Genomic DNA, 27,267 nt, shown 5'->3' on the forward strand with positions numbered 1-27,267 from the left:
TAGAAAATAATGAAGGATAGGGGCACCTCCTTTTGGAGCTCATAGAATTGGACCCCCTGGTCCAATCTTTTTGAAACTTGGGGGGTATTTTGGGGAGAGGCACTAGATGCTATACTGAAAATTTGGCACCTCTACCTCAAAAAACAGCGCCCCCAGAGCCCCTGACACCCGCGGATCAATTCCCCATCATTCCCTATGGGAATCGTTCCTGGAGGTGCATAATGGCTATGGGGGTGGAGCTTCCCCCGCCGGCCAGCTGGCTGGGGGAGGGGGGAAGCCTGTAAAACCAGGGGATCCCCCGCTGGGACCTGGGGATTGGGAAGCCTACTTCCCCACCACCACCTTTTTGAATTTTTGGTTCAGAAAGAAAGAGAGAAGAGCTGTGAAGTCGCTTTCGACTAGGGTTGACAAGTCCAATTTACGAAATATCTGGGGACTTTGGGGGTGGAGCCAGGAGACTTTGGGGGTGGAGCCAGGAGACACTAGGGGTGGAGCCAGGAGACACTAGGGGTGGAGCCAGGAGACACTAGGGGTGGAGCCAAGATCAAGGCTGTGACAAACATAATTGAACTACAAAGGAAGTTCTGGCCATCACATTTAAAGGGAAGGAGAGGATTTCTAGCCACAGCTCAGAGGTGCCTTGAGGAGCAGAGAAATTGCTTCCCTTCATTCTTCCTCTACAAGCCAGCTTTTGAGTTGTTACCTTTTTGAGTTGTCTCCACCGGTTTGGAGGCCCTCCCCCCGCTTCAGGGTCGTCAGAAAGCGGGGGGAGGGGAGCGGAATGTCTGCTGGGGACTCTGTTATTCCCTATGGAGATTTATTCCCATAGAAAATCATGGAGAATTGATCTGCGGGTATCTGGGGGGGGCTGTTTTTTGAGGTAGAGGCACCAAATTTTCAGTACAGCATCTAGTGCCTCTCCCCAAAATATCCCCCAAGTTTCAAAAAGATTGGACCAGGGGGGCCAATTCTATGAGCCCCAAAAGAAGGTGCCCCTATCCTTCATTATTTCCTATGGAAGGATGGCATTGAAAAGGTGTGCCGTCCCTTTAAATGTGATGGCCAGAACTCCCTTTGGAGTTCAATTATGCTTGTCACAGCCTTGATCTTGGCTCCACGCCTACTGTCTCCTGGCTCCACCCCAAAGTCTCCCGTCCCCACCCCCAAAGTCCCCAGATATTTCGTAAATTGGACTTGGCAGCCCTACTTTCGACGTATGGCGACCCTATGAATGAATAGCCTCCCAGACGTCCTGTTGTTAACAGCCTTGCTCAGGTCTTGCAAAGTGAGGGGCTGTGGCTTCCTTGATTGAGTCGAGCCATTTCGTCCTGGATCTTCCTTTTTTCCTGCCACTTTCAACTTTTCCTGTGAAGCTTGTCTTTGCATAATGTGACCAAAGTATCAGTTTACTCATTTAAAATTCTAGGCTTGTTTTGATCTAGAGCACTTGTATGTCTTTTTTCTTGGTCCACGCTGCGGTATCAGTAAAACTCTCCTCTAGCATATTTCAAATGAATAAACCTTTTTGAGGCAGACCTTTCTTCCCAGCGTGGAAAGAGATTAAAGAGAACACCTCTCGTAAGAAAATGGCTCCTGTAACCCTCAAAAGGTCCTCTGGCACACACATACTTTTAAAAATTGTTCTTACTTCATTTATGTTGTTTATAGGCTGCCTTTCTCTGAGATTCAAGGTAGATTACAGATCATCAGAACTGGAAATCCAATAAGCAATGCAATAGTTATTGCAGAAAACTGAAAGCAAACAGAATTGGAGAACAACTGAAATGGCATAAGTATTAACATGAAATGTTAAACAATGTAGAAATTATAGAGTAGGGTAATACATATGGCAATAGATAGTATTGTGAAGGGAGCATCACTAGAAACTCCTCATTCAGACCCCTGCCAACAAAGATCCAGACAAAGTCGCTTGGAAATAAATAATTTATTTTACTATAGTAAAAGTTCCGCCCCGCCAACAATCAAGCAATAAAGAAGGCCTCTAGATAAGTAATACAAGCACTTATGTACATAATGAATATTCAGTAGTTCTGCCCCATATCTAATAACCCTGCCTCATTATTGCAAGCACCTGCCTAATGATGTGTTAATTTCATACACCCTTTTGCCATGTTAGCAGGTTATGTCTTTTTCTAACATTCTTGTGTGGCCTTCAGTTGTTCTCAGCTGCTTATCTGAGAAGCAGCTTCCTGCAACTTGAAAGAATAAATAAATGTATTGTTCTTTGCCGTTCTATCACGAGATTAATTTGTTCTAGTGAGTACACTCACAGGGAGGGGTTGCCAATCTCCAGACAGGAGATTCTCAGGTGGCACAGTCCACATTCCTTCATTAAAGCAGCACTCTGCATAGCTGTGACTTAGGGTTGTCATCCTCCAGGTGAGGCCTAGAGATCCCCTAGAATTACAACTGATCAGACTTCAGAGATCAGTAGGGAGGGGGGACTCTATGGTGCTATAACCCCAAGAGATCCCACCTCAAACCACCCTGCCCTCCCCAGACTCTACCCTCCCTCCAAACTCCAAGTATTTTCTAACCCAGAGTTGGCAACCTTAGGTGTAGTAGCTTTTGAGGGTGGACTCTATGGCATCTTGGTCACCTGCAGCTCTCTAGGGCAACAGACCCTCTAGGACCCTTTTGCATTTAAAACAGCTCTCTTGAAAGCTTATCCCTTTGCCCAATCTTGTTGATCTCTAAGGTGCTACTGGATCTAGAATCTAACGCTCCTAAAAAAAACACAACCTTCTCGTTTCCAACTTGGAGTCAGACACGAAAGATCATATAATACAAACAGAAAAGTGGCATGTATAACGGTGAAAACAGCACCTATTTAAAAACCAAGTGGCCTTTTAGTAGCTTTTCAATCACATGCTCTTTTTCCAGTCAGCAGTGCCTAAAACATACATATGGACTAGGTCAAATGGGCAGTAATTTCTATGGCTTCTTTCTATTAGCATCAGTTAAGTGCCCCTGTAGTATAACAGCAGATGGCTTCTAGAGCCCCCCCTCCCTTGGTATTTTAGTACTCAAATATAAAACAAAGGAAAGATTTTTCTCCAGGTCAGCTTCTGTTTACATCTCTAGAACAAAATCCATATGGGCAGTGTTTATGCTAACGAGCACTTAGCCGAGTTTTATTGGCAGCATTCCATGTATGATCAACTGCATTTCAGATTTATTAGTTGCAAGTCTTCAAATTCTGTAGAGTTCCTGAGCAGAGTTACACGCTTCTGAGCTCATTTAAATCAATGGGTTTAATGGTTGTAATTCTTCTTGGGACTGCACAGTAAGAAGTATACATTCAAATGAAGATATTGTATCATGGACATCTCAAGCCTTTGGGTCCACTTCTATTTTCTTATTGGCTTATGCAGGCCTGTTCTTTTGTTTCGTACTGGAATTGTATTTTCATTCATGCTATGAGTGAACTGACACAACCCTTCAACAACTATTCATTCCAAACATGTCATTGCCAAGATTACACATGCTGCCCCCTCATTTATATTTAAAAGAACTGGCAAGAGGAAATGGTGGTTAACTCTTTCCATGCCTGCTAACCTTGCAAGTGCCACCTCTTTCATCCTCACCCCATTTTAAGCAGGGCTTATTTCTGCTTTCAGAGTCCAGATTTTTGAGGTGGAACAGGAGCAAAAAAAAGCGATATGGCCATTGCCATGAATAATAAGCAGGTGCAGGAAACATTAAGGTTCTTTTCCATCTGCCAGTTCTCCACTGCCCAAATCTCATGATGTTGCATTCCACACATCTTGCAAAATGGTAAAGCCTTCCCAGTCCTATGGCTTAGCTTAGCTTCAACTGAATTCTCCAGCCCCACTTCCCCCTACCCTTTAATTTCCTTACATTTATAGCCCAGCTTTATCTGAGATTTTAAAAGAACGACACCATAGCCCTTCATTGTGTGTACCATAAAACTCAGTTTATTAACACACAACTAACGTGAAAGTTTTCAGACAGACAGCATCCAATCCATCTGACAGTGTGGAGTTATTCAACAAGGCAATGATCCTGCAAATCAAATTATCTGACATTGTCAGCCCTCTTTCTAGAAAAGACTTGAGACTTTTCAAACCATCCAGAAATCAGATGTGTTCCTGCCGTGATCAAAAGGGTCTCACTTCTCTTCCTGCTTCAAGCTATTTGTAATTATGGACATGCTACAGATTAAATAGATGTATACTGAGGAACGATGGACAGAGAAGAACCACTATTCTTCATAGATGCAGGTACTGTGGAAATAACGTTTCCCTGATTCAGCAGATAGGGGTGATTATATCAGAAAACCACCACTGGAGTAGAATGGTGAATCCACCCGACCTCACAGCTATTTCAATCAGAAAATCCATGCGCAAACCTGCAAATGGATCTCCCTATGGCCCCTTTGAGACAAGGGGAGAATTGGCAACTGGTCTTCTCTCCATACTTGCCTTTTAAAGACTAAAGGGTCAGGGAATTAAGATGAGTGGAGACAAAGCAAAATCCCAGCCATCCCTGCCATGCTTACCATAGCAAAAAGTCTAGGAACTACACGTGGGGAGAGGGGGGGGAAGCTAACAGATTTACAGTGGTGCAAGCTTTTGTGGGCAAGGGACATTCTAAGGGCTACAAGGCCATTCATTTGGATCACCTGGGAGTCCTAGGACACCAAACCCTCCCCATAATGGTTGTTTCCACATGGAGACAATTCCTCAATGGGCTTTAGGGTTGCCAATCCCCAGGTGGGGGCAGGGGATCCCCCGGTTTGGAGGCCCTCCCCCCGCTTCAGGGTCATCAGAAAGCGGGGGGAGGAAAGTGTCTGCTGGGCACTCCATTCTTCCCTAGAGAGACTTATTCCCATGGGAAATAATAAAGAATAGATCCATGGGTATCTGGGGCTCTGGAGGGGGCTTCTTTTTAGATAGAGGCACCAAATTTTCAGTATGGCATCCAGTGCCTCTCCCCAAAATACGCCCCAAGTTTCAAAAAGATTGGACCAGGGGATCCAATTCTATGAGCCCCAAAAGGTGTCCCTATCCTTCATTATTTCCTATGGAAGGAAGGCATTTTAAAAAGTATGCGGTCCCTTTAAATGTGATGGCCAGAACTCCCTTTGGAGTTCAATTATGCTTGTCACACCCTTGCTCCTGACTCCACCCCCAATGTCTCCTGGCTCCACCCCCAAAGTCCCCAGATATTTCTTGAATTGGACTTGGCAACCCTAATGGGCTTACAGCATAGGTACCACACAGAATATTCTCCATATTATTCCCTTGCAACCCCCCCCCCCCCCGCCAATTCCTGCCAGAATGGTTTCTGTGAGCTTAAAAATGACACTACAGCAATGTACCCAGTACTTATGTAAAAAAAAAAAGAGAGAGCAAAAAGCACACCCACAGCAGGTGAAAGGAAGATGGTGCTAGATGTGTGTGTGGGGGGGGGGGGGAGGTGCAGAAGCCTGCACCCTTTTGCATGGAAACCAAGCATACTCTAAGTATGATCTTTCTGGCAAGATTGTTCCAAAGCAGGCTTGAGAAAATTGGGAAAGTGGATGGTCATAATATGATGATGACTTGAAGAAAAACAAAACTGCTGCAGTTTGTGGGGGACCATACAGCTAATGGTCAGTGCAGAAACAACTGATGTCCTCTCTCCTCTGAAAGCTCACACCTTCTGCTATGTGCATCCCTCCCCACTGAATATAAGTGGCAAAAGCCAGGGGATAACTTGTGCGTTGATTTCCTGAATATACTTGCTACATACACATGAATACATTCTAAGGCAATTCTGAAAAGGCCCCAGAATGGGACATAAACAGGTTGAAAAGTAGGCTTCCGAATCCCCAGGTCCCAGCAGGGGATCCTCCGTTTTTACGGGCTTCCCCCCGCCCCCAACCAGCTGGCCGGCGGGGAAGCCCCGCCCCCACAGTCACCATGTAGTTTTAGAGCTCCTGCAGGTTTAGAAACCTGTTAAAAAGTCCGTTTTTAAAATGTGTTCCTTTAAGGCTGAGCAGGAAGCAGGAAAGAGGAAGGGCTTCATGGGAAAGGGTCAATAACAGTTTCGTGGGAGAACAGCCCCTCCCTTTGTTTTGCTTTCGTTTTCAGAGCAAGTAAAGTTCTGCAGGAACAAGACCCAGTAAGTATTTGTGTGTGTGAGAGAGGGAGGGGGCTAGGCTTCCCAACCCTCCCGCCCTGGCAGGGGACCCCAGGATTTCCACCCTCTTTCCCCGCTCCCCAAAAAAACGGAAGCGGGGGGAGGGGGGGAAACGGCACCGGGGAGCATGGCGAGCCGCCCGATCCTGGAGCGGACGAGGGCGCCGCGCCTCTGCCGCCCCCTCCCCGCCCACCGCAGCAGCTCCTCCGAGATGGGCCCAGGCTGAGCCCATCTCGGAGGAGCAGCCAAGAGGCGGCAGCAGCGCAGGCAAAACCAGCGAGGCAAAACCAGAGAAGGGCAGGGCGGAGGCAGGCCAGGAGCATGGCGAGCCGCAAATCCGGGCCCTTCTAGGACCCGGACTTGCGGCTCGCCACGCCCCCGGCCCGCCTCCACCCCCCCTCCCATTCCACCCCAGAGGCGGAGCGGGCGAGGCCGCCGCACCGCTGCCGCCCCACCGCCGCTGCTCCTCCGAGATGGGCTCAGCCTGAGCCCATCTCGGAGGAGCAGCCACGGCGAGCGGAGAAGAGGCAACAGCCGCGCAGCAGCGTCGCCCGCTCCGAGACGGGGCGGCTCGCCACGCTCCCTGGCGCCGTTTCCCCTCCTCCCCCTAGCTCCACCCCAGTGTCTCCTGGCTCCACCCCCAAAGTCCCCAGATATTTCTGGGATTGGACTTGGCAACCCTAGAGGGGGCAGGGGATTCTCTGGTTTGGAGGCCCTCCCCCCTGCTTTAGAAAGCGTGGGAGGGAAGGGAAATGTCTACTGGGCACTCTATTATTCCCTATGGAGAACGATTCCTATAGAGAATGGGGAATTGATCCATGGGTATTGGGGGCTCTAGAGGGGCTATTTTTTGAGGTAGATGCACCAAATTTTTAGTATAGCATCTAGTGCCTCTCCCCAAAATACTCCCCAAGTTTCAAAATGATTGGACCAGGGGGTCCAATTCTATGAGCCCCAAAAGATGTTACCCCTATCTTTCATTATTTCCTATGGAAGAAAGACATTTAAATGGTGTGCTGTCCCTTTAAATGTGATGGCCAGAACTCCCTTCGAGTTCAATTATGCTTGTCACACTCTTGTTCCTGGCTCCACCCCCAAAGTCTCCTGGCTCCTCCCCTAAAGTCCCCAGATATTTCTTGAATTGGACTTGGCAACCCTATTGAAAAGCCTTCTTGCCAAAAAGCACAAGGTGTCTCTTTGCATTGCAGAAAACAGTGCTTACACCTACTACAAATCAAAAAAGGAAGGCAAGAAATTTTAGGAAGAAATTTTAATGGAAAAAGTATAGCAAAATTCCTTCAGCTCTCAGGGCACTATGAAAACATTTTGCCCTCATGATCTGCCTTTAAAAAAAGGCCTTGCCACAGTTATTTTCAAACTTTAGCCATCCTTTTGGGGAAGTTTAAGAGGAATTTTTAAAATGAACTAATGATGTGTTGCTTTCCATAGGGTCCTTCAGAAGCAGGAACCAACAATGTGACTGCCAGACTTATTATGGGCCTTTCAGAATGGGAAAGGACAAAATAATATGGGGAATTGAAGATTAAAAAGATCAGACAGTTGGACTACCACAAAACCAGAGCAGGAAAAACCCCTGCATTTGCAAACCCTCTTTCTGTCCACAGCTCAAATAAACCAAAAAGTTAAACAAAAATTGAACAAAAAGTGCAAACTACATGCAACTGAACTGCTCCCATTTTATAAATACATTAGAAACCATCAAAAATAAATAATGCAAAGTGCAATCCATTTACGCAAGCAACCACTTGGGAATTCAGCCCAAACAGAGACACAGATGAATCACTGAGGCACAATATTCTGCGGTTGGAGGAGGCAGTTTAAAACACATGCCATTTTGTGGTTATAAACAGCAGAGGTCTTCAGTACATTCATAGTGAAAGAAAGACATCCTCCTGAATTCATAATGGCAACAAGGCGATTCAAAGGCCTGTTCCTCCCCTCACTCTTGGCTCCTCAACTGTTATCACTTTTTAAAGAGCATAGTTCATAAATGAGCTAAATGAAATTGGGGTGCGGGGGGCGTTTTCCCCAAGTGTTCACCACTAGCCCAGTAACATTCATGATCTTGTAGTATTAGTCTCATAAGGATGTCATCTTGCTAAAAAGGATAGAATGTGTTGTAGCAAATGTACGCTGCAGATAAAAATCTGATCCACCCAACCCCTTCAGTAGTTAAAGCAACTAGGCAGAGGTTGTTACACAATATATAAGCAACAATCAGTTTTGCTTTCAAGTAGACTGCATCTATAACAGACGCTGGTGATAAAAACAATCAACATTCCTGAAGCTGTGAGAATGCAGAAAGAAGTGTTCAGTGCCCACACCTAAGACATTCTCAGAGCAATCCTAAATACGTATACTGGAAGCAGCCTCCATTTATCCACTGGATAAATTCCCATTGCAAGATCATATCTCAGACATTAGGAAAGGTATCAAACCAAAGGGGAGTCCGTGACACTTTTACAGTGGACATCTACATTTATATTACGGGGGGGGGGGGGGGAGCAGAATTTAGGATCCTATATCTTCACCTGTGTGATGAACAGCCAGCCCAAAGGAGAAGGCAGGTAGAGTAATACCAGAGGATCTCTGCAGAGCATTCCTGTTCTAGAGCAATGCACTTCTAGTTGACTGAACTTTCCAAAACATATTGCAAATTCATTAGAAGTGGTGCTTGCACACATGCATGCTTGCCCCTCCATCTGTTTTGCAACTCCTGTATCTGATGAAGATTGCCATTTACCTGAGCCATTGATTTCAATGGGACATAAGCATAAACAGCTTTTCTTTGGCTCAGACCTGTAGGACTCCACATTCACAATCCAGAAAGCAACTGCAACTTTTAAAAAATCAAAAAGCTTGGATTCCAAACCACCTGCCATAAGGGGCTTTAGAGGGCTGGAAAGCTGATAGACATCTAAAAATATATATTAAAATATATAAAATACTCTAATGGAAATTAGTAAGCTGGTGTGGGGGAAATCCTAATATTAGGGGTATTGTAGTGCAGCCAATACAGAAATCACAGATGGTTTAGTTGCAAATATTAAAACAATGACAAATATTGTGAAAAATCTGTGTGGTTTTTGAGTATCTGGGTTTTATGATGGTAGGATCTACTAAACTAATCCATGTTGGATGTGTGTTTTTTTAGAAGTTAGGCAAATTATTTGGTTGGCTTTTATAGCAACATAGATGCTAAGAGACCAGATCAGGGTTGAAGGGGAAACAGTAAAAAAAAAAAATCCTATTTAATATCTTCAAGACTCACTGCCCTGCAGGTTTTCTTCTAGTGGATCAAAAATAATTCACACATGAAGATCTGCTACATATTGAAGAGGCTGTGCCCAGTGGAGGGTGGTACATGAACACAAAATATAGTTCACATAGTATGAGCATGTGTATGTTCAGGGTAACATACAACCTAAACTCAGTATTATTGTCCCCGGTTTTACCATCATGAATACAGTCACCACATTGCCTTTTGTATTTTGTTCCACGTAGCAGCTCACACCCTCAAGAGGAGGACTGCAGTTTAGATCAGAGAGAAATGCTTGAGCTTACGACAATAGGGAAACCTTAATTAACACAACTTATTCTTGGAAGTTAAACATTTGATACTTATTTAAACAACAGTTCAGCTGATTTTTGTTTTTTCTAGTAGAGCAAAAAAAAAAAAAAAGATAAATTAAACACACACGCTTTGCAGGCATACATCAGTTCTGACAGCATTTACTCTCCTTTGCTGTGCTCCGTAACCCGGTAAGGAGGGATAGGTGCTCCTCTGGAACTATGCTCTTCTTGAACTATTGGTAATGTAGCAGGAGCATAGATTTCAGAGATGGCATCATTGTTCTCCAGGGCTCCGTAAGAAAAGGAAGTTTTGAGGTCAGGTTGAACCGCAGTTCCATTGTCATGTAAGTTTTGCATGCCTGAAAACAGGAAAAGTACAAAGCCATGAATCAACGGGTGGGGGGGGGGGGGGGGAGAGAGAAAATTGATGTGCCATGAACCAGGGTCTCCCCCACTGTGGGGAAATAATTCCAGAAGTCCAAAATTCCACTACTTGTTTTTCAGCAACAACAATTCTATTCTGACCTTCCACATCATTCAGGCATAATACATAATTCAGAGCAGCTCGTGGTACATAAAATGAACTTCTATTGCACAATAAAAATAATCTTCCAAATATTCCACTGATCAGTGTTTACCTGAAAAATACTGCCCGCAGAGAATGGTTAAAATTTAAGGTTTCCATAAAATGCCTTCTCCAGCAATGCTTTTACATGCTTTCTGAAAGGCCACAAGGCATTTACAAACAAGATCAGGATGAAAAAAGGTACTTTCCACAACTGCTCCATCCTGTTTTTCTATCTATAACGTTAAATCCAAAGAGCTCCACTCTGCATTGAGTAAGGTAATAACATCTGAACTTCCTCTTGAGTTAGCAAGTTGATCTCATTCAGAACTTCTGCTTTCCCATCCAACATCACTCCTTGTCAGGATTCAGTTGTCAGCTAAGTAATCATGCAACTCTGGAAGAAAATGACTGAGCATTGAGCATTGTACCATTTGGGCTTTAGCTTCCCCTCACATGATGTTGGCTTTATACAACTTTAACAAAAATGTCTCACTGAAAAAAAAATAATTGGAACTATATAGTGATGAAGTGTTAAGGAATCAGGTCTCTTACAGTTCTCAGTATAACCCAGGAACAGGAACTATTGAAAAATCAGATTCTTCTGAAGTTGAGTGTCCTGATGGTATACTTATTGTATAAATGTGAACTGTTGTGTTCAGCACAGAGAACTTAAAGCTGCAAGCAAACAGGTCACTGCTGAGTGTGGTGTGTGTGTGTGTTTAAATATTTTTTTTTTAAAAAACCCAAGTTTACATTTAAGAAAAAATCAGACTCAAAGACTCATGGTAGATAGACTGCTGTATACCATGACTTCTCCCCTCTTGGCCTCTTTCCATCCATTCATCTGGGAAGATACAGAGTCCAAAAGAACCTATTCCTTTGGAAAACAAGTACTGGGTTGTAGAGAAATAAGTAACATGTTTCTGTATGTCACTCCTCATTCCCCCCCAAATCCACAGGAATCAAGATTGGGAAGGGAAACTAAGGAGCAAAGGGGGAAATGGATGCATAGTGACACTCACTCCACCATCCCTCGGTACCACCCCCAGAATCTTCCAACAATTGGAGCCCTACAAGCCTGGCTCCATTCCTAGTTCCACTTACAGCAACAGCCTTTTCCCTTTACCAGCTCATCACATTTGTTGGACCTTTCACTAGCAGAGAATTAATAATCTTGGGGTCGGAAGTGGATGACTAACATTTATAGTATCTTGCCAGTTTTAGGAGGTCGACTGCGGGGTGACATGATAGAGGTTTACAAGATAATGCATGGGATGGAGAAAGTAGAGAAAGAAGTACTTTTCTCCCTTTCTCACAATACAAGAACTCGTGGGCATTCGATGAAATTGCTGAGCAGCCAGGTTAAAACGGATAAAAGGAAGTACTTCTTCACCCAAAGGGTGATTAACATGTGGAATTCACTGCCACAGGAGGTGGTGGCGGCCACAAGCATAGCCACCTTCAAGAGGGGGTTAGATAAAAATATGGAGCAGAGGTCCATCAGTGGCTATTAGCCACAATTATATATATATAATTTTTTTTGGCCACTGTGTGACACAGAGTGTTGGACTGGATGGGCCATTGGCCTGATCCAACATGGCTTCTCTTATGTTCTTACGTTCTTAATACAGGCCCATAAGAGGATGGATTTTTAAGCATTACCTGGCATAGCATCCATAGAGATGTAAGGTTCAAAAAGGATAGATTTCCTCTTGTTTCTAGTGATCAAGACGACTCCTAAACATGCAATGAGACACCTGAAAGGGGGGAATGGAGGGTGGTGAGAAAAATATTTCAGCAAAATAAACACCGTAGAAGAGGCATAATACAAGATCAGCTCATAAAGGAAGAAGATGTTGGCTCTCATGTTTCTTTTCTTTCACAGTGTTCACATCATCCCACTTTATAACAGCTGCCTGCTTTCTTCAATAAAGAGGGGGGGGGGGTGGGGAATAAAAATTCTGCAGTGGGATCTGAATTCTGCACCTTGCATTAGGAAGACAGATAGCTGCTTATTTTACATAAATATTCTGCTTCTACTAAGTGTGGAGGAGCGTGGCAAATATTGAAGCCTCTTATGGCTTCTGTACAGGGACAATTCCCCAATGTACAGTCACCACTTCTGTGAATGCAGAGGCATTCTCTGTGGTATCTCTCTACAGCCAAACCCCTCTCCCACTGCCAAAGTGCTTTTTGCCTTTTCTTTTTTTTGGGTAATTGCTAGTGGATACATTGCTGTCTTTGACCTGGAGCAAAGCAGGGTCAGACTATCAAGAAAGTCTACGGTTGTTATGCAGAGGCAGGCAATGCAAAGCTACCTGATAAGTTTCTTGCCTTGAAAATACTATTGATCACTGTAAGTCAACCAAAACTTGACAGGACTTTCCACCACTACCACATAGCCATACTGTTAGGATATTACAGCAGTATACCTACTGTCTACAGAAAAGTTAGGCGAAAGCCTGCTTCTGTTGGGGGGGAGGGAGGTTCAAGGAGATACTTGCAGGGAGGCTTCAAAATCTGTACCTTCAAATCCACCCTGTGGGCAAAACTTCTCTGCTTCTAATCTTTCCAGAAAGAGCAGAGAAAAGCCGGACTGGGAAATACTGGGGCTAGCCATGGAAGGAGAACAATTGGAGGATGCCATTTTGTGGATATTCTGGAAAAAAACCTCCCTCCACTTTAAGAGGAAGTTCTTCATGTAGAGGCCACCTCCACATCTGTGAGCACAGAAAAGCTTCCTGAGCTCTCCTTCTGGCACTAGAGATATCACTGGTCATTCTCACATGCTTTCAAGACTTCCTTTGCAATTGAAAAGGCCGGACATATGTGTTTTAAATATTTTAAAAGAGCCACTGAATTTGTTTCTAGTGTCATATCTGTTGCTTCCCTAATTTTATTTACTGACTTTAAACCCTGCTTTTCTTGTCAACAGGGGCCCAAAGTAGTTCATAGAATCATAGAGTTGGAAGGGACCTCCAGGGTCATTAGTCCAACCCCCTGCACAATGCAGGAAACTCACAAACACCTCCCCCAAAATTCCCAGGATCCTCATTGCTGTCAGATGGCCATCTAGCCTCTGTTTAAAAACCTCCAAGGGAAGGAGAGCCCACCACCTCCCAAGGAAGCCTATTCCACTGAGGAATTGCTCTAACGGTCAGGAAGTTCTTACTAATGTTGAGCTGGAAACGGTTTCGATTTAATTTCAACCCACTGGTTCTGATCCTACCTTCTGGGGCCACGGAAAACAATTCCACACCATCCTCTATATGACAGCCCTTCAAATATTTGAAGATGGTGATCATATCACCTCTCAGCCGCCTCCTCTCCAGGCTAAACATCCCCAGTTCCTTCAACCTTTCTTCATAGGACTTGGTCTCCAGACCCCTCACCATCTTCACTGCCCTCCTCTGGAACCGTTCCAGCTTGTCTATATCCTTCTTAAAATGTGGTACCCCAAACTGAACACAATACTCCAGGTGAGGTCTTACCAGAGCAGAAGGTCCCAGGGTCAATCCCTGGCATCTCCAAAAAAGGGTCTAGGCAAATAGGTGTGAAAAACCTCAGCTTGAGGCCCTGGAGAGTCGCTGCCAGTCTGAGAAGACAATACTGACTTTGATGGACCAAGGGTCTGATTCAGTATAAGGCAGCTTCATATGTTCATATGTTCATTTCCCCTGCATGTTCTAAGGACTAAGGTTGGCTAGCTAGAGCTCAAGTGTAGGGATACCAAGTTCTCCACGGCCTCCAGTGGGGTACTTTCCCCCCTCCTGATGTTGCCGGCATAATGACGTCTCATGTAAGTGATGTCATTGCGCCAGCGACGTCAGGAGGGGATCCCCACCAGCCCACTGTGGTTAGGGACCCCCAAGGCGGGAGAACCCTCGCCCCACTCAGGAGCTTGGTAGTCCTGCTCGAGTGTTAACAGTGAAGGTTATAAAGACTTTACATTGGTATTTAAAAAAATATTTTTTTAAAAAATAGCAATTTTGATCTGCTATGAATTTGGCTACTCGGGTTCTTCAGTGGGGCTGAATATAACCACAGTTTCAAAGCCACTGGCCCAACGCTGCAAACTTACCCCAAGGCAAACATACATATATGTAGGACATCCTCCCCAATGAAGTCCAAGTAAAATATTGCACCTAGCACAGAGGAAAAAAGAAGATGAAACAACATTTAACAGGCAAGCACTGCTGAAATTCACAGCTGAAGTATTGGACTTCATTCATGTGGGGCCTACTGGCCCCTCCTCCTCTAATTCCCACATCTTGTCACTGGACATTAAAGGACGGACTTGTGTGATTTCTATGTTAATGCTGTGCCTGCAAGTTCAGTGCAATGGCAACAAGACTTCTACACAGCAGGTGTCCCCCCATTTTCAAATTTAATTATACCCCCCTTTTCTCCCCAAAGGGGACCAAAAGTGATTTACAAATTGGTTCTCTCCTTCTCAATTTTGGTTTCACAACCAACAGTCTTGTGAGGCAGGTTAGGTGGAGAGGGAGTGACTGGCCTGAGGTCAGCAAACTTCAGTGGCATAGTGGGGATTTGAACCTGGTTCTCCCAGGTCCTACGCCAATACTCTAACCCAGGGGTGTCAAACATGCAGTTCGGGGGCTGAATCAGGCCCTCGGAGGGCTCCTATCAGGCCACCAAGCAACTGGCTGTCATCTGTTTCCTTCTCCCTCTCCCCTGCTTCCTTCTGCATAACAGCTTGCTTTGCAAGGCTTGCTCAATTGCACAGGAGCTACTGAGCAAAACCTCTATTTTCTCCATTGGCCGAGGCTCCTCCCTTGGGGAGAAAGTGGGGAGGAATAGCTTGCTTTGCCAGGCTCCCTCAATTGCACAGCAGAGCTACTGAGCCAATCCTCTCTTCCTTCTATTGGCTGAGGCTTCCCCCCACCCCCCAGTTCCCTGGGGAAAGAAGGAAAGAGCCAGAGCTTCCTTTGCTCAGTTCCCTGGACCCCACAGGAGAAATACAAAGAAAGCATCTTTAAAATCAATGAGTGCTAACATTTTAAGCATGTTTTAAGTTCTTAAAAAATATATTTGTGTTTGTGTTCTTTATAAAAATTTATATTTCTGCTACCTAATCATCAATAGGTACACACATGTCCCAGCCTGGCATGTCCCGGCCCAACAAGGATTCATTTATGTCAGATCCGGCCCTCATAACAAATGAGCTTGACACCCCTGCTCTAACCACTACTCTCCATGGTCTGGTGAACTGCTCCGTTAATCATTTTTTCACACATGAAGGGAATCTCATTCTCCCTATGCTGCCCTCCTCCTTTGGGTTCCATTTTCACTTCCTCCTACATTCTGACTCTGCTTCCTCCCCTCACCCACTCATCGTCCCCCCGCCCCCGATATTTCCTGATTACCCACTACTTCCTCGCCTTCTCAAAATGGAATATATGTTGACTGAAAATCTTGTGAGATACTCTCATGAGATCTTTGCAGCCAAAATAAGTTGCCTAGGCAACCAAAAATGGATGCCGAGATTTCATGAGGTGATTGCATAAAAGACATAAAAGATTGTTTTATTTTATTCCCTTCGTTTTAAAAGTTCTGTTTACCAGATATACGATCGATTGATATTACCTGCAGTAATTGCTACCATGGTGGACAAAACGTAACCTACGCTAGTGATTTGGGGTGCATCATACAGCTGTGAAGCTTGGGTTAAAAACCTATAGTAAAAAAACAAAAATCAGACAATGAGTTCATGGTTGGGACACATCAGTCAATAACAGCATTTACTGGCTAACTTGAACACATGATGCTGCCCTGACCTTAATCATGTCACTGATATCTCAAGGTCAGTCTTGTCTACTTAGATTCTCAGGCAGAGGTATTTCACATCACCGGCTACCTGGTTCTTTTAGCTGTAGATGACAGGGATTGAGACTGGGACATTCTGGGTGGTTTCACACAGAAGATTTGGCCCGACCTAATCCCACCTCCCATTTGGTTTAAAAGCACACAATCACACGCGCACATCTGCCCTCTGAGCCGCGCCCGTTCTTACCCCGTCTCCAAATGCCTCCTATCTGCATTAAAAGCTATCTGGAATTTCCCAGTGTTATCCCCCTGAATCGCATGTAGGTCACATAATCAGCTGCTGTCTGAATGCCCCGGTGCAACTCATATGCAGAAGAGCTGTGTGACTGAACGAAGCTGTTTCTGGCACAGTTAAGAAGAAGAAGATGATATTGGATTTATATCCCGCCCTCCACTCCAAAGAGTCTCAGAGCGGCTCACAATCTCCTTTACCTTCCTCCCCCACAACAGACACCCTGTGAGGTAGATGAAGATATTGGATTTATATCCCGCCCTCCACTCTGAAGAGTCTCAGAGCAGCTCACAATCTCCTTTACCTTCCCCCCCCACAACAGACACCCTGTGAGGTAGATGAAGATATTGGATTTATATCCCGCCCTCCACTCCGAAGAGTCTCAGAGCGGCTCACAATCTCCTTTACCTTCCTCCCCCACAACAGACACCCTGTGAGGTAGATGAAGATATTGGATTTATATCCCGCCCTCCACTCTGAAGAGTCTCAGAGCAGCTCACAATCTCCTTTACCTTCCCCCCCCCCAACAGACACCCTGTGAGGTAGATGAAGATATTGGATTTATATCCCGCCCTCCACTCCGAAGAGTCTCAGAGCGGCTCACAATCTCCTTTACCTTCCTCCCCCACAACAGAAACCCTGTGAGGCGGGTGGGGATGGAGAGGGCTCTCACAGCAGCTGCGCTTTCAAGGACAACCTCTGCCAGAGCTATGGCTGACCCAAGGCCATGCTAGCAGGTGCAAGTGGAGGAGTGGGGAATCAAACCCAGTTCTCCCAGATAAGAGTCCGCTCACTTAACCACTACACCAAACTGGCTCTCCAGTTTTCACCACCCTAAACCCTCACCAAGATGCGCTTGTGTGCTTCTCTGCTTGAGCACACACACGGAGCTTGTGAAAAAAACAACCCTTTCCACAGCGTTGAGCCACACTAGCCGTCTGAATGCACAACCGCTGCCAGCTGCCAGGATCCTGCCGCTTCAATGGCGACTGTCTAATCGCTCCAAAACAGACCTGACTGAATCGGGGGGGGGTTTGCCTCAAGATACTATCGCTTCAATTTCCCAGTGTGATAGCACCCTCTGCATCAAACCAGATACTCTGCCACTGAGCCACAGTTCTGCATAGTCTCATTTGAGAGGGCAATTTTGCTCCCCGTATCCTGCCTTGTCTTTCTCCCTACATATGGAGAAGGCAGGTTAGAAATCAAAGGGTTTTTTGGGAAAAAAAATTTCTGGCTGAGTCACTTAGTAGCAGGACCCTGGTTTTTCATTTGCAACGTCAGAGAAAGAAAGAAGTCTCTTGAGGGCTATTTGAATCCTTGTTACTAAGTGGTAAAACTGAAGCACTGCAGTCCAAGCTCATGACCTGAGTTCGACCCTAGTGGAAGCTGGGTTCAGATAGCTGGCTCAAGATTGACTTAGCCTTCCATCCTTCTGAGGTCAGTAAAATGAGTACCCAGCTTGCTGGGGAGAAAGTGTAGATGATGTAAAAAGTATGCCATAAAAACCACCCCATAAAAAGTCTGCCATGAAAATGTCATGATGAGATGTCACCCCAGAGTTGGAAACGACTGGTGCTTGCACAGGGGACTACCTTTACCCTTTTCTAAAATGGACTCATGAACACAGTTTCGCCCACCAGGACTCCAAGCTAGGCCATGCAGTGGATGTTTTTCCACCAGCAGAGAGGTCCTGGGAGGGACGGTGGCTCAGTGGTAGAGCATCTGCTTGGGAAGCAGAAGGTCCCAGGTTCAATCCCCGGCATCTCCAAAAAAGGTTCCAAAAAAATCCCTGGCATCTCCAAAAAAGGGTCCAGGCAAATAGGTGTGAAAAAACCTCAGCTTGAGACCCTGGAGAGCTGCTGCCAGTCTGAGAAGACAATACTGACTTTGATGGACCAAAGGTCTGATTCAGTATAAGGCAGCTTCATATATGTTCACATGTTCATATGTCCTTGTCCATTTCTCATTAACTTCAGTGGGACTTGTGCATGACAGCTTAACAGCGGATTCTCCCTACAAATAAGGTCTGTCTGACTCCCTCAAGGGTGTCCAAAATATGCCTCTGACTTGCGCTCATACCAAATCATCCCACTGGCATATGCTCAGATCCTTACTATTTTAGGAGCCAAGCCAAAGCATTTCTCTTTCCCTAGGCTCTTATCAAAGGGGATCTAATTTTTTAGCTGTTTTATGGTTTGCTCCTAGCCAGATAAATTTTACACAGCTTTGTTTTTATGTTATGTGCCTTTATGTCCTGGCTTGTTTTTATTGGCATGAATTCTCCTCTTCTTCTTTTTAACCAATGTGAGCTACACCTCAAGCAAGTTTGGAGAAATGGCACACCAATTTTCTATATAAATAAACTGATAAGAGTGGGATAGTCCAAACATTCTGCATCCTTCAAGAAGCATGGAGGTATTTTGGGAAAAGATACACTTGCTTCCACCAAGCCTGAGGAAAACAACTCATACTTGTGGAATGAAAGAACGTCTCTTCTAATAAGTGAAGAACACTGCAAAAATTCCATCAAGTCCAGCATCCTGCTTTCAGCATGCCCAGGACTTTTATTTAGTACATTTCTCCTCCTCCCCCCGCCCCGCATCTTTCCTTCAAGGAGCTCAGGGCAGCAAATATCATTCTTCCCTCTTTCACTGTATCCTCCTGTGAGGTAGGTTAGGCTGAGACAGAATGACTGGCCTAAGGTCTCACAGTAACTTTCCTGGCAAAATGAGAGATTAAACCTAGGTCTTCCTAGTGCAATATTGTAACCACTAGACCACATTTACTCCTCTGGGAATTTCACGAGCAGCCCATGGAGATACCAGTCAATTCAAAGCCAATGACTGGAAAGACAGTATAGTGCAGTTGTTAATATTGTTAGTCAGGGATCTGGTAGGCTCAGGTTCAAATTTCCATTAGTTTATGAAACTAACTGGGTGATCTTAGACCAGTCACTCTTTCCCAGTCTAACCGACATCACAAGGTTGTCGTAAGAATAAAAATGGAGGAGACTTATGTATTCCATACTGAGGTCACTGGTGGAAGGGCAAGGTTAAAAAAAACATATTAAATAAACCTAAGCCAGTAGTGGCACTGAATTCTTGGAGATAATTTAGCATTATGTGAAAGAGTACTTTGTACTGAGGTATACCAAACCTATTGCCTTCAAACCTTTACTTTTTAATATATTTCTATCTTTTATGCCATTAAAGGTTCTTGAACTTGATATTTCTATCATGTTCACCTATAGGTTTACCCCCCAAAACTAGCAAACCCCATAGATACAAATGAGCTTCCATGTTCATAGGCAAGTTACCCAGATGTTCAGGAGAAACAACAGAGAAGGCCACTTCCCATCATACTCTGCTAACAAGCCCCGCCCCCCCGAGCGAATCTGACTAGCCATGGTGTGCCGTGTTATGCTACTCGATGGGTCTCTGACTGTATTGAACAGAATGGATGAATGACTAGCCACCAGTGGAGCCAGAGCACCAATCTAGATGGACTTTGAAATCAAACCCAGCAGGGCAATCCTTCTGTGCTCCAGCACTTAACCGGCAGAAGCAGCAGATGTTATTCAAAAAAGCCTAAGATGTCATGAAGCAGCAAACAATTTAATAGTTCCTAAAATGCCTCCAGCTTTTGCCAGAGCCAACAACACCACAAGCCTCTTTCTGCCCCTGCCCAGGTGGATTTTAGTGTGTGTATTTTTTTAAAAAAAATACAGGGCTTTTTTTGTAGCAGGAACTTTTTTGCGTATTAGGCCACATGCCCCTGATGTAGCCAATCCTCCTGGAGCTTCCAGTAGACCCTACACTAAAAGTTCTGTAATCTCTTGGAGGATTGGCTACATCAGGGCTGTGTGGCTTCATATGTATAGGAGTTCCTGCTACAAAAAAAACTCTGAAAAAATATACTATTCATTTTAACTACATGTTGTCATTCAATAGTAGGTTGCAGCTACAGATTTTTTAAAAAAAAATCAAGAGAGGGAAAGAAGTTCCAAACCACTCACATTGCCTGGAAGGTGGCTGTTGCTACCATGCAAACCACCATGATGTAGAAAATAGGATAACCCAACTGCAGATTCCCTTGGATTGAGACTGCAATCATGCCTGCAACCGCCTTCACTGTAATGGCTGTCATGGAGCCTGGAAAACATTAAAGACAAAACTCCTGATGCTAGAAAACAAGGAAAATAAGCATTCAATAAACACACAAAGCTGCTCTATTCTGAGCCAGGCCCTGGTCTATCGAGGTCTGTCCTGACCAGTTTAGGCTGTCTAGGATCTTGAGTAAAGGTCCTTCATTTCACCAGCTACCAGATCCTTTCAAACTGAGGAGTGGATTGAACCTGGGACTACAGTGGGCCACATCTAGTTTAGCCCTGATCTTGTCGCTCAGGGGATCCTCAGACATGGAATATTCAGTGCAGGTAGCTGACACCACTGCAAAATGGCTGCCATGGGAGGCAGGACCAATTAAAAAATGTTGAAACATTCCAAGCCAAGAATCCTAATATACGCTCAGCTCCATGCAGACCCAAATGTGATGGTCCAGGCTCTTCTAAGACACTTCCTGTTCTGGTTTTTGCTACTGACAAGAAGCAAGCAGGCACTAGGAAGCACACAGGTGTGCACCATGAGGCACATGGGTGCCATGTTGAGGATCGCAATTAGATTTAAACATGAAAACATGTCTTCTGTTGCATACAAAGGTTAGAAAATAGAGTAACACTATTTGGGTAGTATCCACAGCAAAATAAGTGCACATGTGAAACTTACCTAGCAGTGCTACCAACAGAAGAATCACAACGATATAGTGTGCTTTCCTCTCCTTGTAGAAATACAGCAGTAGGCAAAAGAGGATTATTTCCACCAGCTAAGAAAAAGATGACAGTAGAAGTAAGGCAGACTGATAATTAAGTCAAAACAGTCTTTGTTTTATCAAAGATTTCAGGTTTTCACAGCTGGTAGCATCATTAGGGTTTGTAGAATCTTTCGGGCTCAAGTGCCGTGTTCTACTGGAGAAAGTTTTCCTTCCAGACGTTTCGTTCTCAGCTGCGGAGAACATCCTCAGTGGCGTTGCAGCCGGAGCAGGTGCTCTGACCTTCTTGGCTGCTGTGCATTGAGTGGGGCCAGGGCTGCTGGAGAGCTGCTATTTCTAGGCCCTTTCACCACACCCCCTCCAGCCTAGAAATAGCAGCTCTCCAGCAGCCCTGGCCTCACTCAATGCACAGCAGCCAAGAAGGTCAGAGCGCCTGCTCCGGCTGCAACGCCACTGAGGATGTTCTCCGCAGCTGAGAACGAAACGTCTGGAAGGAAAACTTTCTCCAGTAGAACACGGCACTTGAGCCCGAAAGATTCTACAAACCCTAATAGTCTTTGTTTTGCAGGCAACCACATTCAGATGGGCTTTTCTGTCTTAGATCCTCAGCAACCTCAGTACTGGAATTTTTTCACAACACTCACAATGTTACAAAAATGCCCCAGTACTTATACAAATGACTAAAAGAAATAAGACTTAAAACTCCCAACATTGACATCACCATCACGTGTAGGAATTCACCTCTTTCCTTGAGGTATTCTTTCCTAGTACTAAAAACTAAAAAGAGTCACCCAGCTAGATCAGACCAAGAAAATCATCTAGTTGGACAACCCCTTTCCAAGAGGGCCTGACAAGAGCTAGTTTTGGTAAGTACCCAAGCAGTGCATGAAGGCAAATGAGGACTATGCCCTACTTGTCCCCAGGGATGGCAAATAAGGTTCACATCACCAACCTGAAATTGATAAGGCTGCTTGAAGGCTGCTTCCCCCATCGCTCCATGGTCAGAAAGATGGGATCACCCCCTTCTCTTTACGTTCCTGACTCATGAACAGATTGTTCTCTTACACCATGCATTATTTGATCTGTCCATGAAGACGGCTCCTTCTTGATGCAAAATAAGGCCACCGATGCTGAGCATAAAGTTTTGAGCTACCTTAAAAAACCCTTTTTTGTTAGGAGTACCCTATTTCCATTCAGCCTCATTTCAACTGGGGTGTGTGTGTCCCCTTACCGTGTACAAGAGAAAAGGCCAGCTGACTAAATGCTTTGTGATGTTCTCTCCCGTCATGGTCTCATGACTGTTAGGCCCAAAGGTTATCAGCAGGTATGTCCCGACAACAGCCAAGCCGCAGCCTATGAAAGATAAAACATAGCGTCCTTTGGCAGAAGGAGGACAGGAAAAGCCGTATTAGTGGGTTAATCTGGAGGCACAGGCCACACAAGAATGACTACAAAGCAAGGCAAGGGGGAAATCTGCGAACTTTGGTCAGCAAACCTCTCCCACACCCCACCGGTAACCTCCTTCACTGGCTCTTACAAAGTTCGTTTTTCCTGACAGCCAATTCACCAAGATGGCAGCAGGTCCGTGTTTGGATCTCCCACCTTTTATAAAAAGGCAATGGCAGCAGTTATCCAAATGGGAAAAGGGACAAGGATTGTAGAGAGCTTGTGGTGTGTGGGCTTAGCTCTTCCCCATGTGATGTTTTCCCCATGGAAACCATTCCCCCTTGCTATCTAGTGGGAAAATGTACAGGTCTCATACAGTAAACATCATTTGCTCCAGCAGGAACCCTGTTCCTCAAGAATCTCAGTCTTTAAATACTGAATGCAAGAAGCTTCAAGGTCACCATGATGGCAGACAAAAGGCTTAGACAGTGACTCTCCATCACTCTTGGATCTGATGCCACAAATAAATTCCTGTGCTCAGAAATGTAATGATGGGTTACATGAGGGTTTCCCCATTGAGGCAGACAGCACTTTTGTGAGGCCATTTTGCATAAGGAAACAGCACTGGAAGGGGCAGCAGGGAGAAGACATAAAACCATCTCCCTCCATCTGTATTGGGCCTTGTGTGCCTGGAAACTGCATTCCCACCAGGGAACTCACATGTGCATGTCCAGCAGTCCTTGAGGCAGACCTAGATCCAACTCAGGGACTGTGCCATCTGGTTAAACTAATATACATTTCCTCCCTTCAGTCAGCTCCTGATCAACACACCCTCCTTGCAACTAGGGCAGAGGCCAGTGAACATTTCCTTCCAGGCATTCCATGCTCCCCTTTGCCAGTCCTTTAGGGCCCAGGGTCAGCCTTGGGTGTTCAGGGCTATTTTTCAGGGCAGCCTTCAAGGAATCCTCTCTTGGTAGGAGAATCTCAGCCCATAGATTGGCATAAAGAGAGAGACAGAAAAAAAGATGGCTTAATACTACAGAGGCCCTCTCTGAGGTGACAAGTGTGACAACAGTGAACATCTCTGGTGACTGATTTTTTTTAAAGCTTTGTGTGGGGGACACACGAGAATGTCACAGGTTTGGGAATAAGTGCCATAAGGGATGCTAATCCTAGATTTAGCGCCCTGGGAGGCTAAGGGACACTGCAGGAAACATACAAACATCACAGTACATAAATTGCTGTCAATCTGCCTTTCCTCCTGCAACTTTTTTTTGTGATAAACAATTTTTATTAGTAACATATGGTAGCAAAACTATATCTACATCTTATAAAGACTTAAAAAAAGAAAAATTCTTCTAACCCATATCTTACTTTTCCCCCACCCCTCCCCCCGTTACTTGACCCCCCCCGCCAGTGTTATTTACTTAAAAGAAACAAATATTAAAGGTACCCTTAACTATTAAAAAACCAAAAGTTATATTCTTATTTTAAAAACTTAATCATTATCAAAGATTGTCCAATGTCCTTTTATTTTCCAGTCTTTTTCTACGTATCTTCTGAACTTCCTCTCCACCTTAAAGTGCTCCAAATCATAGTCTCTTAATTTTCTTGTTAATTTGTCCATTTCACTCCATGACATAACTTTTATAATCCAGTCCCATTTCTCTGGTATTTTTTCTTGCTTCCACAGCTGCGCATACAATGTCCTAGCAGCTGAGAGCAAGTACCATATTAAAGTTCTATCTTCTTTTGGACATTTTTCCATTTCTAATCCCAACAGACCTTTCCTCCTGCAACTTGAGCCAGGAGGGCATCTTGGGGAAAAATTATTTTCTTGGTGAGGTTGGCCAGTGGGGGAAGGTTCCATGAGTTCACTGCTGTCAACTGCCTGCCACTGTTTTAAGCCAGGCTTATGAACTGCCAATTGTCTGTTCCCCTGGCATTAACCAAGGATCACTTCTAGGTGACCAGGTAAGGAAGCTTTTGTAAATCTGTAATTTTTTTCCTTACTTCCCCTCCCTCTTTTAGGCTGCTAAAGGTACTGGAAATGACTACACAAAGGCAGGCTAGACTCTTTTTGCAAGTTAGTAATTAAAAACCAGAAACAAAGAATGCTGGGGAAAGCAGCCATTTGTAAAAAGAGCGGGGATTTCTAGAGTGAAATGCCAGCAAGCAATTCTGTTTGACTGGTATTGCTGGTAATGAAGGAACCAAAACAAAATAAATTAAAACAAAATAAACCATGCTGCACATACATACAAATAACTATAACAACAACACAAAATACTCATCTGAAACTTACTCAAGAACTCTTTGGGCTTCCATTTTTCCTTAATGAATATGATTCCTATAATTGCACTTGCTAAGGGGATAAAAAGACAAAGTTATGAGTTGGTGGGTGGGTGGGTGGCACCAAAGGAAACGGGCTGGGAGCATCTGTTCCTCCCCCTCTATCAATGCTTCCATCTTCCCAACTCTGAGCCTGCCTGACCTGGATAGACCAAGCTAGTCTGATCCCGTCAGATCTCAGAGGCAAAACTCTTGCCCTACCCTCACTTCCCACATGTTGCAGGCAGCAGCTTGGAGAGGGGGCAAGGGGCGGCAGACTGTCCACCTCTTTCTATTTTATTTCATCCCAGTAAACACTGTCAGGATCCCTCTCACTTTCTAAAAGCCAGCTCCTGCTCTCAGACCCTGGCATAACCAAGAAGCGGAACCCAGAAAACAACTTTGCAAGTAACTCCAGGTGGAATAAGTTTGTGTAACTCTGAAGGTGGGCTCTCCAATCTGCCCTTCTTGGAAGGTTACAATTCAGAAGGATCCAAGTAAGTCCCCACCTTAGTGCTATCCCTGAAGGCGCCTTTTTACTTCTCCTCTATCAAGGAATAGTTGACATTCACATCTTACAGAAAAGAAGAAAGCACTTGGCAATGACATTCTGGTGGGAAGGGAGGGGAGACACCTCTGAGAGTGAGGGCTCATAGAGATGAAATTAAGATCAGTGGTAGAGCATCTGCTTGGGAAGCAGAAGGTCCCAGGTTCAATCCCCGGCATCTCCAACTAAAAGGGTCCAGGCAAATAGGTGTGAGAAACCTCAGCTTGAGACCCTGGAGAGCCGCTGCCAGTCTGAGAAGACAATACTGACTTTGATGGACCCAGGGTCTGATTCAGTAGAAGGCAGCTTCATATGTAGGAGGGATGGTGGCTCAGTGGTAGAGCATCTGCTTGGGAAGCAGAAGGTCCCAGGTTCAATCCCCGGCATCTCCAACTCAAAAGGGTCCAGGCAAATAGGTGTGAAAAACCTCAGCTGGAGACCCCAGAGAGCCGCTGCCAGTCTGAGAAGACAATACTGACTTTGATGGACCAAGGGTCTGATTCAGTAGAAGGCAGCTTCATATGTTCATATGTACCTGGCATTAAAAAGAAACATGCAGAAGTGGGCTCTGCAGCCCCAGTCTGCCTAGGTGCACACAGGGAAGGGACTGTGAGACTAACCCTTCAATCTCCTCTCAGTTTCGCTACCTTCAACTGAGTTCTTTGCATCTTAAAAAGGAAAAATGTATTTTTAATGCACATGTCTTCTTCCCCCTACCCTTTAAAATGCTAAATGCAGAGTGAGGGACCCAGTTTTGAACACCAAAACCAGTGAAGGCTGAACGGTTAATCGCCTCCCTTCCCAGCATAGCTCAAAGGCAAATTGAGCCCACAACAGCCTGCAGCTAGCATTTTACAAACACAACCAGAGATGTGTGTTCTTCCTGTCATCTGTTTGAGTCCTCAGCAGCCCAGTGCTTACTGAAACGGATAACCCATGGGGTTCTTGTACAGCTCGGTACCAATACCTTCCATACCCACACTTACTTCTGGTTATAGTGCTGAGTATTTTACTAGTTTTCTATTAAGGAACTGTTGAATATCGAGACTCCCATTTCCCCTTCCCCACCCCCAAGATAGCCTTAATCAATAAAATGAACCAGTAGAGTGACTTACCTATGACTGACACAGCTCCAAGTGGCACAATCAGGGAAAGAGGTGCAAAGGCGTAGGCAGAGAATACCCCGAGTTCTCCAAGAAAGAGCAGAAACAACCCACACCACCATGTCTTGGTCTTGAAATAGACTCGGTGGTCTTTACTGCCCGCCAGCCGGATATGGCTGTACTTCTAGGAAATGGAGATAACAAAAAGTCAAGCTGCCAGTCACAACAAGGCTGGTGTCAGAATCGGTTCTTTGTCCTTCTCATGCTCACCTGGAGGTTAAGTGCAATGCTGATGAGGAGATGCCCAAAAATAGCCAGCAATGCACCGATCAGGTTTTCCTGCAAATGAAAGAAAAACACAGCTATTCGTTTTCCCTTCCAGGTGTCCATGGGGTAGATATATCTGGCATTAACCATGTAATACTTTGAATTCAAGGAGCCATAAATCTGGAGAACATAACCTCTTCCCCAAGCTCCACATGTAATATCCTTTCCCACCACTGGCTAGTACAAAGGTCCCTCCTCCTGAGGGCCAACTCAGCAAGATGGTAGCAGGTCCATGATTGGGTCTTTGACTTTTCATAAAAAGCTAATGGCAGCGGTTGTCAAGCCGTTGGACTGTAGTATGAATGTAAAGGGGAGGCGTATGTTTTTCACATTG

At 45.0% G+C, this 27,267-nt stretch overlaps 1 protein-coding gene across 2 annotated transcripts in view; it reads right to left on the reverse strand.

Annotated features, from left to right (window-relative positions):
* Positions 1–7,423: 7,423 nt before the first annotated feature.
* Positions 7,424–27,267, reverse strand: part of NIPAL3 (NIPA like domain containing 3) — a 29,631-nt gene continuing 9,787 nt past the window's right edge. Inside the window, exons 3-12 of one of the 2 annotated variants that reach the window (XM_060258354.1) lie at positions 26,877–26,945; positions 26,619–26,790; positions 24,931–24,990; positions 22,471–22,616; positions 21,197–21,293; positions 20,428–20,563; positions 15,938–16,026; positions 14,412–14,475; positions 11,993–12,087; positions 7,424–10,121 (exon numbers count right to left, since the gene is read on the reverse strand). In XM_060258354.1, coding sequence (XP_060114337.1) covers positions 9,922–10,121; positions 11,993–12,087; positions 14,412–14,475; positions 15,938–16,026; positions 20,428–20,563; positions 21,197–21,293; positions 22,471–22,616; positions 24,931–24,990; positions 26,619–26,790; positions 26,877–26,945 — 1,128 coding nt within the window. In that variant the 3' untranslated portion in view covers positions 7,424–9,921. The remainder of the gene's footprint in view (positions 10,122–11,992; positions 12,088–14,411; positions 14,476–15,937; positions 16,027–20,427; positions 20,564–21,196; positions 21,294–22,470; positions 22,617–24,930; positions 24,991–26,618; positions 26,791–26,876; positions 26,946–27,267) is intronic. The other variant, XM_060258355.1, reaches the window with a different exon arrangement.

Source organism: Heteronotia binoei, chromosome 17 (genome assembly GCF_032191835.1).
Source record: "Heteronotia binoei isolate CCM8104 ecotype False Entrance Well chromosome 17, APGP_CSIRO_Hbin_v1, whole genome shotgun sequence".
In the NCBI taxonomy this organism is placed as follows: Eukaryota; Metazoa; Chordata; class Lepidosauria; order Squamata; family Gekkonidae; genus Heteronotia; species Heteronotia binoei.